This window comes from Pithys albifrons, chromosome Z (genome assembly GCF_047495875.1).
Source record: "Pithys albifrons albifrons isolate INPA30051 chromosome Z, PitAlb_v1, whole genome shotgun sequence".
Taxonomy (NCBI): domain Eukaryota; kingdom Metazoa; phylum Chordata; class Aves; order Passeriformes; family Thamnophilidae; genus Pithys; species Pithys albifrons.
In genome coordinates, this window is record NC_092497.1 from 25,690,292 (window position 1) to 25,699,888 (window position 9,597).

A 9,597-nucleotide genomic window follows, 5' to 3' on the forward strand; every position below is an offset into this window, starting at 1 on the left:
TGTTCCTCGTATTTCAGGTGAAACTTCTGTGCATCAATTTCTGCCCATTGCCTCGGCACCACCGAGAAGAGCCTGGCTCCATCCTCCTGGCACCCACCCTTTAGGTATTTACACACATTAATGAGGTCTTCCCTCAGCTGCTTCTTATTAAATCAGTGTAGTGATTTGGGTAGCAAAATACAGACTTCTAATACAGTACAATCTGGACCCTCTGCAGATGAGGATGGATCATAGCACATGGTGTGATGTATCAATACAACAACCACAATCTAGACTCAAAAATTGCATAAAGGAACAGAAGTCCCCTCCTCAGTTCTGGAGGAAGCAGCTGATGGCAGAGGTCCCAGGTCTCTGTCCAGCAGCACCTCAGGTGCGAGTTCCCCCTCAAGACCCAGCTGGGTTTTCCAGAGGGTGCTCCGGGGGCTGTGAACACTTCCCAGCGCTGCGGCCGCAGGGATGGCCCAGCACGGGCCAGCCGGGAGCGGGACGTGCAGGTGGACAGGGAGCGCAGCGCTCGGCCTGGTGCCCGGGAACTGCGGGGGGAGGAGGGACGGGAGGGAGAAAGATGGTTTGCCTCCTTGGGGTACAAGATCTGCAGGGCCTGATAATGTGGGGGGAGGGCAAAGGCGGTTCCAGAGAAGGGCTGCTCATGCTGTGCGCTGGCGTCAGTCCCTGGTACCAGGGGTCGGGGATGGAGGTTGCCGGTCACAACAGCCCCCGACAGCCCCAGGGACCGGGTCGGGGCAGCCTCAGGGCCCGCAGTCGGGGCAGCCCCAGGGCCCCGCTCGGAGCCGCCCCAGGACCCGGCTCGGAGCCCACCAGGGCCCCGCTCGAAGCCGCCCCTATCCCGCGCAGGTCCACCCATCCCTCCCCGTGTGCCAACGGCCCTCACGCGCGCACCTCTGCGGCTGCGCCGGGACGGGCCGCCCTGCCCGGGCGCGTCCACTGCGCTGGGGACGGGGGAGCGCCGCGACGCCCCCGTCCCTCGCTGTCGGTGGTGCCGCCCGGGCTGGGGGCTCTGCGCATGCGCGGCGCGGTGTGCGCAGTCCCGGCGCCACTGCCACCGCCGCCATGGCCGACCCGCGCCTGAGGCAGATCAAGATCAAGACCGGCGTCGTGAGGCGGTGAGTGCCCCCCGCCATCGCGGGACGGGCCCGGCGCGGCCCCCAGGGCAGGGGGCCCTGCCGCGGCCCCGGGAGTTCCGCCGGGCGGGGTGGAGGGCCTGCCGCGGTTCCGTGCGGGGCCGGCCGTGCCTGCCGCGGGTCCGTGTGGGGCTGGCGGGACGTGCCGGGGGCGGCCCTGCCGCGGTTCCTTCGCCCCGAGCCCGCCGGCGGGAACAGGCCGCGCTCTCCCGGGACGCCGCTTAAATGAGGGTTTCGTTCTCCTTCGTTAGTGACTCCGAGAGCCGGTGGAATCACCCTCCGCTTTCGCTGTGCACGGCAGTCTCGCCTCGTACGCTACCTGTTTTTTCAGTAAAGCAGCAGTTGGATGGGTTATTTCTGTTTCAAAAGAACCAGTGGTATCACAGCATTAGTTAGGTTGGAAAAGATCTCTGAGATAATCGCGTCCAACCTATGAGCAAACACCACCATGTCAACTAGACCATGGCACTGTCCTGTCTTTCCTTAAACGCCTCCAGGGACGGTGACTCCACCACCTCCCTGGGCAGCCCTAGTAGCTTCATCACTGGAGCCTCGATCTTCCGGGTTTTAACACAGCCTTAATTTTTAAGGAGGGTTTGTCTGTCTGGATCTCTCTTATGACTGTAAACACAAGGCTTTGACATGAACTGTTTGATCACAGTGCATTTTCTTAAGGCTACAGAGACTGCGCTGGCTCAGGCAAAGACAGGAATCAATGTGTGTGCTGGATAAAGACGTTGAATACTATATTTTCATACAATCAACTTTATGTTATGACTTAGCAAATTTCTGTCAGTAAGACTGGCACATTTTCTTACACTTGATTTGCTTTGAAAGGTTGGACTTGAAGACTACTAAAGTTGTCAGTGTTAATGATAGTTAAAAGCACTTCAGAGTTCCTAGTCTCTAAACAGGGAGCAAACCACACAATTGTATGGGGTTTAGGGCTAGTACAAAGAAAAGGATTAAAACATTTGGGAAAATGATGCAAATGCAGTCGACAAGACTGAGATTTGCTTTTCAAGAATGGCTGTGTGAATAAGCAAGTAAACTTAACTTGTGTATGTTGTGTGACAACAGGGATAGCTACAGTTATTCTGCAGCAGCTGGCATGCTGTAAGTGAAGGAAACTTTAGAAAAAAGGGATGAGGATGAAACGAGTATTATCTTCCACTCCCTGTGGGGAGATGATAAAGCAGCAGCTCCCAGTTCCGTGGCGGTTGCACAGAGATAAAAGGAGAGGTATGGCTCAGTCCCACCCCACCCTTCTCCTGAAGCCCAGTCATGCACTCTGCTGTAGTGGGCGTACATGTGACTTGTGTCAACTTGGAAACATCAACATTGTGCAACAACTATATAGGTATTCTCTCCTGTGTGAGACGACTTATGTGGAGGCTTATTAAACATTCCCTAAAGTGACTGAATTAGTACTTTAGTTAATATTACGTAGGGGTTTTTATGTGTTGAGAAAGGCACATTGTATTTAGCCTGTAATACTGATTTCCAAGCATGCTCAGCACTCAGGCAATAAGAATAAATCAAGAAAAGTAGGGGTCAAGAGCCTTTAGGACATACAGAATGTTTTAGACATTTCATTTGTAATTTTTTAATCACCTGTTGCAGCACTTTTTTTCTCTCATTAGTTAACCTTACTCATCATTTTTTTTCCAAACTAAGAATGAATAGCTATTCTGTTTGGGGATTTTTTTTCTAGCTGTATATCATAAATTCGTTGTGTACACCTCTCAAGAAATTATATTGTAGGTTGTGGGTAGTTCACTTGCCCACACTTTTCTTACATTGCTGTATATCAGTGAAAGAAATCTAAATTAGGAATGGGGAGAATCTGTTGGGTTTTTTGACAGATCTGGTAGCCAGGCTCTTGGTGATTGTAGACTTCCACTAGTTGGTCATTCAAAAAAAAAAGTAGATGGACATGAATAGTAATGTTTGCTGTATTTGTGGCTTATCCCTTAACAAGCAATACTTCTGGTTTAATAACTTCAGAATAGTCTTAGTCCTAGTAAATCCAAACAATGACCTGCTGGATAGTGAGGGAATTGATCAGGAAAAAGTCCAAAACTTCTCAAATACCTTATTTTCATTTCAGGTAGGGACTTATTTTAAAAACTATTGCAAAGAAAGTAAGTCGGGTTATATGAAAATAACACTGACATTTGCCCATAGTTTCCACATGATGAAGTGGAAGTGACACCAGTAGATTAGAATGAGACTAAGACAATTCACATTGCAATTGTGTTAGTTTAACAATCTTTTAACATGCTTGTTTAAATGTGGCTGACATACCATAATTACAAATTTACAAGCCTTGATTATAGAATTTTACATTATGAACCTATGGGGAAAGTGTATTGATTTCTTGTGAAGCTTTTGTTTTTTAAATTCACCTTTCTAAAACTGTGGTATCTCCCCAAGATTGTTCTTTTGCCTGTTGCACTGGTATTGATACTGTTTTTATTCTTTGTAAAATATTGCAAAGCAAGTTACACTGTGCTTGTCCCCCTTGCTCCAAGCACAGGAAGTTCTGTAAATTACTCAAAACCATTGGTCTGATTTGTATGTAAATGTGAACAGTTCTCTTATGGAATTATTTTACTGGTGAGTCCAGGACACATTTTGTGCAAGAGAAGTATGAAGAATGCAGATATTCCTTTTGCAGTGTGTTGACTCTGTTGGCAATTCAGGCACAAAACTAGTTCATGTTCTTGGTTACTCAAGAAATTCGCTATTTCTGGTGTAAATTAGAAATTTTACCCATCTTCTGTCCAGCATAGAAATTATGGTTGTTTTCTTGCTTGTTGCCCATTTGCCGTAGGCCTCACTCTGAGTCTGAGCATCCACGTATTGGTAAGAAACTCACATTTCTTTATTCTTGTTACAAGACTGTATGCAGCAACTGTTTGTAAGCTCAGTTAATGGGAAGGGATATCTCATACTATTTGTGTATTGAGGAATGATACAAAAAGCTGCTCAGCTAAACTGAGTCAGCATGATAAAGCAATTTAATGTGTGTATGCGGCAAATCTAAGAGCTTAGGGATTCAAGAGGGTGAATATATTGCATGCACTGTTGGATACAAGCTGACTCTACCCAAATTAAACCTTTTCAGAGTGCAGATTATGCATCTGTTGTCTAGGGCTGTCACCAGCTCAGTCCCGGAGTCTTGGAAGTTGTGTTCAGTGCTAGCCAAGTGTGGTCGTTGTGGTCTAGAGCTCCTTACATATGTCTTAAGTACCTTTTGTAGTGCTCCTGACATCAGAATGAGATGCAGAAAGTCCCAAGTTGGTGCTGCATTTGAAGGCTGTGCAGGTCTTGGAGACTTACTAATGTAGTCCCTGTCCCACATTATAAAACTGCTTTATGTGAACTGTCTGAGAAATGAGTGCACCTGCACTTACAGAGTATTGTCTGGGGTAAGGTATGTAGCATACATAGACCTGCGTGGATAATTAGTTGAAGGGTCTAGAAACAAATTTACATTTTTTAAGGAAGTCCTATTTCCCTGTGGTTTTCAATACGTGCTTTTTTCAGCTTCGAGAATAACAAACAGTACCCACGCCCATCTTAAAAAGCTGCGACGAGCACAGTAGTTGCTGTGAAAATTGCCTACTGTGTTGTTTTGGTTTTTTTAAAAATGGGTTTGATTCCATTTGTTTTACCTTTTGACCAGACCTAAACAGTGATTCCTTTTGAGAACTATTTCACAATTAAAAATTAGCAATGATCAGATCAGATCTGTAAAAGATTGGCTCTTTTACTGTCCTTCCTCCATCCCATTGGCTTTTCTAAAAAAAAATTGGTACCTCAGGTTTTTTTCTGTTTAGAATTGTCTTCTGTCCCCTGAGGCAAAACTGTCTTACCTATGTCCATGCTGACCATAGGAATGTCTTGTCTTCATCATTTTTATTGGAAAATTAAAATATGCCCACCAGGTTTATGACCGTGTCATTAATGATGGGATATTAGGAAGGAAGGCATTCTTTTTTCTTCTGGGGAAGAATATGTCCAAAACTGTGACTTTGCAACCTGAACTTCTTTAAGCAGTCTTTCAAGTTTGGAAATACAGTAGTTCAGCTGCTTGGCAACACTGGCATGGTGGCATTGTACATATGTGCAAGTGCCATTGTCTTTATTTTTTTTTATGGCATTGAACCACATGCCTATATAGATTAAACAGAGATAATTATTTTCTGTTGAATTAGAATGTGGATCCATGGGAAAAACTAAAAAATATGTATTAAATTTATAGTAGTGCTTTGTGTACAGAAGATGAAATACAACTATGCTAACAACCATAGTCCATCCTGTCTTGACTTTAGGTGTCATTAAATTGTGTGTATCATATAGGTGGAAATCTCATTCAAGACAGTGAGGTTCATTGTTTCTTCTTTTCTCTTCTAAGTCTCTTTCCTGATGCATCATGAATTGTCTAGACACATAATATGACTGTAATTCTATTTAATTTTTCTCATTACTGTAGCACTTACAGTTGGTTCTGCTCAGTTGGGTGAGGCAAGGAGAGGAGGAAGTAGATTCTGAGGTTTTTCCTCCAAAAAGATGTTGCCTGGGTTATAGAAGGGAAGATGAAGTGATGATCTTTGGTAACCCCAGTTGTTGCCACAGCAGTGGCCCTGTTTCTCACCTCTTCAGGGTGGACCAATAAACTTTCACTTCTTTCCAACTTGTCAGCAGCATGTCAGAACTGTTCTTTCAGCTCTCTTGGTGGACTAGCCATTCTCTTCTTTGCCCCCTAAAGTCCAAGTTCCTTCTTGCAGTACCTCAGGAAAGTCTTGATCCCCAGCCAGTGTCTTTTGCTTCTTGAATAGCCTTTAACATAAGAACTTTGATCTTGGTCACATCTGTTGGATTCTTCCATTCCTCTGCCCAACTCCATGCTTCTGCTGGCATTCAGAGATGCCTGAGGCAGACAAACTTTCTCAGCAGGGCACAAAGGGGAAATTCAGTTGTTGCTGTGACAAGGACTTAAAGAAATTGTAGGAATGTATTGCAAGAACAAGGTAATAACTCCTAAGGGTAAGAACAGAAAGTGAAGCCCTGAAGATTCAGAAATATCTCTTATGTAGAACCTGAGTTGTTGGCAATTCCTGGATGTTGGGGGAAGAACATTAGGAGTAGTAATGTGTGCTTCCTCTGTCCTTGCACTATTTTAACACTTTTAGTCTAGGCATCCAGTAGTAGTTCCTGTCTGTGACTGTGGCTCAGAAAAGTGGAATTTTTGTCTGTATACAGAGGATCTGAATTTCATTGTGTATTATGTTGTGCATAATTTTTTCATCTATCAAATTTTAGAAACACTGTATGCTCTTCTTACAGAGTGGTAGATGAGCTTGCTACTGCTAATGATGCAGCTGTGGGAGACGACAGTGTTAATGTCTGTGGACTGGGGCAGGAACAGTGGTACCTTTGTGGAATGAGAAACAAGGGTGATTTGGGCTCTTTGTGCAGCAGCCAGAAGTTCAAACAGTCTAAACCACTTGCAGCTCTGCACCCTAAACAGACTGGGAGTGAAGTCGCTTGAGAAATCAGTGTGATCCTAAATTTGGACGTCTCCTTTCCCTCTCCCCCTCTCTGGTCTCTGATGCTAGTCAAACCTTTTGCTGAGCTCGAGCAATTTGCTTAACCCAGGAGAAAAACTGTCAGCTTTTTTTGGTTGGTTGGTTGGTTTTTTGTGGGGCTTTGTTACTGTGTTAATTTCTCACAGACTCACAGACTTTCTCACAGACTATTCTGAGTTGGAAGGGACCCACAAGGATCATCGAGTCCAACTCTTATGTCAATAGCCCATGTAGGGGATTGAACCCATGACCTTGGCATTATTACAACCACGTTTTTAACCAACTGTGAGCTAATCTCAGGGTCCCGCAGCTTTCCTTAATCTGAGTCATGAAGAGACCATTGGAGCATCAGTGCTGGCAGAGATGTGTGCTGGGGAGGGGAAGAGACCTCTGTTCTCCAGTGGTCAGCTCTGTGACTATCCTGAACCATCTTGTGCTTTGTCACTCTTCAGCCTGTTGAGCTGAAGTGGAGGAGAGAAAGTGATTAAAAGAAGATAGATGAGGAAGTAAATCATAATGGTACGAAAAGGACTTTTTTTCTTCTTTAAGATTCTGTCAAGCCCTTTGAGCTCTTCTGGGTTTAGTCTCCAGCTTTAAAGTCATAAAACTGGGGGTTGTCACAGAGAGAGTGGAAATTGTGAAGCTGTTTGTTAAGTGATGGGTAAATCAAATGTGTATGGGATTTTAAAAGGGCAGCATCCATAGCCAGGAGCTGACCTCTTGTCTATTAAACATTTATGGTTACTTTTGTTCTTTGGTGTTAAATAGTCCTTAACTTGATTTCTAGAGGCAGGTATACCACAGGAAGTGTCACTTTGACTTTACTTGTTTCTTTATACTCTCTCCCTAATAGTGCACTACTGACAGACACTGCAGACAAGATCATCCAGAATAATTGGATCTTACGTTTCTATTTTTTTTATTGTGAAAGACTGGGAGAAGGTAGTAAAATACTTTTATTCTGTTCAGGTTACTTTCATCATTTGTTTCTAGGGGTGCAGACTTCTGCGTCAGGGTCCATGAAAAGTAACTACAAAAGTAAGCTTGTTGTCAGTAGATCTAAATCAGCTATGTGGGAATCTTCACTTCTATTGAACACTTATATGCAGTTCTAAGGCTGAAAAGAGCTAATACAAAAGGAGACTTGAAGTATGAGAATGAGCTAATGTTGTATGCAGTTGTTCGTCTGTTTTTACTTCTTTGAGTGTCCAAAGAGGGGAAGGACTTGAGAATTTTTGGTCAGTAGATGTATTTTTAAAGGGGGAAAACAAAAGGAAAGGTCTAGTACTGGTTGGTATCCTAATTATTTGTCAGATGCCTCAAATCAAAACCTCTCACATACTTCCTGACAGTCCATGGAAGTGAACCCCCTGCTAGAAAGCAGAATGGGATGTGGACACTTAACAAAATACATTAAAAATGAGACTTCCTTAGAGATGTTGCTTTTTTCTTTAACATTTGACTTAACTGCAAAATATATTATGCCATTATTTCACATTGTGGCTGTCTCTTTGTTCTAATATTTAAATAACTTACTTTTTACAGAAATTTTGTTGGGTTTTTTTAGATCACTGTCTTAAAATTTGAGGCCTTATCTTGACACTCTAGGAGAAAAGGTAAAGATTGAAGTGTCAAAAAACTTTATGGCCAAAGGGAATACTGAAGGTGTGTAGAGAATAAAAAGAACAGAACCATGCTGACTCGAAATGTTTGGATCTTTTGTAGAGGTCTTGAGTGAAAAATTGAACTTGGGCTTTGGACTTTCTGTGTCTGCTTCTCAAAGATTTTTTTTCTTGTAGGTGATGTAGAAGAGTACTTACTGTTTTCAGAACAGATCAACATTACAAGTACATCATATAAGATGAAACTATAGGCAGTGGTTTGCAAATGTAATTGCGAAGATGACTCTTGCCCCATTTAGGAATTTGTGGATATTAGGTATACAGTACCAAATGAAGCCCTGGTTTTGTGGGGCTGTGACATCCTGGTTTAACCATAAGAAAGTCTTTAAGCCTTCTAAATTATATTTTTGTACATTTTCGCCCCAAGAAAGTGTCCAGCACCATAATGTCGCACTAGTGTTTTTGTCAGACCTGTGGATGTCCATGAATTCTGGAAGCTGTTAACTCTGCATGTTAGGAAGAAGGGAGGGCAATAGGACACACACTGGTCTAACTCCGTGGGGTGAACAGGAGGTGTGCTTGCCTGGCAAAAATAATTTCTGAAGAATGACACCCGTATAAACTATGAGCACACGACACCCACAGAACACTTGAACTGGCTCAGAGCATCTCTGAAGGTTCGTATTAATACGTTTGTTTGACTTCATGGTCTTTTCAGGAATTTCAGGAAATCCAATGCCCTTTCAACACAAGTTCAAAGTAGTATGGACAAAAATCAGACATTTCTCTTGCTGGTGTATATACACTTTTGAAAATAGAAAAATTAAGTAGAATGTTTTCTTCTTTTTTTTACTGAAAACTGGCAAGTGTGATAGTGATGGAAGCACTGGGAATCTTGGAGCCATTTAATTTCCTGCCTTGCTTTTAGGTCAGAGTAAGACCTTTCTGTTGTTTGTTATTTACATAAAGATCATGTGAGCTTGTCAAAACAGATGGGAACCTCTACCAAGAATATAGAGCTTATAAAAACTCTTAAGTCTCATTGCAAGTATGTAATTTTTTTTTTAAGATAAATTCCTAAAGATTCTCTTTGGCTTCACCCCAGAGTTCCTCTGTGAGATAGTCTGGGATAGTTGGATTTAAAGCATCATGTTTGTGCTTTAAGAAATGCCAAATTCTTGACTTGCTGTCTGTGAACATCATTGTGTCATTTTGCTCTGAGAGTGAACAGAAAGA

At 43.3% G+C, this 9,597-nt stretch overlaps 1 protein-coding gene across 1 annotated transcript in view; it reads left to right on the forward strand.

Moving 5' to 3' along the window:
* The first annotated feature begins 1,016 nt into the window (after positions 1-1,016).
* TBCA (tubulin folding cofactor A) overlaps positions 1,017-9,597 on the forward strand; it is a 26,187-nt gene continuing 17,606 nt past the window's right edge. The window contains exon 1 of the mRNA XM_071580907.1: positions 1,017-1,124. Within this exon, the coding sequence (XP_071437008.1) occupies positions 1,072-1,124 (53 nt within the window). The 5' untranslated portion in view covers positions 1,017-1,071. The remainder of the gene's footprint in view (positions 1,125-9,597) is intronic.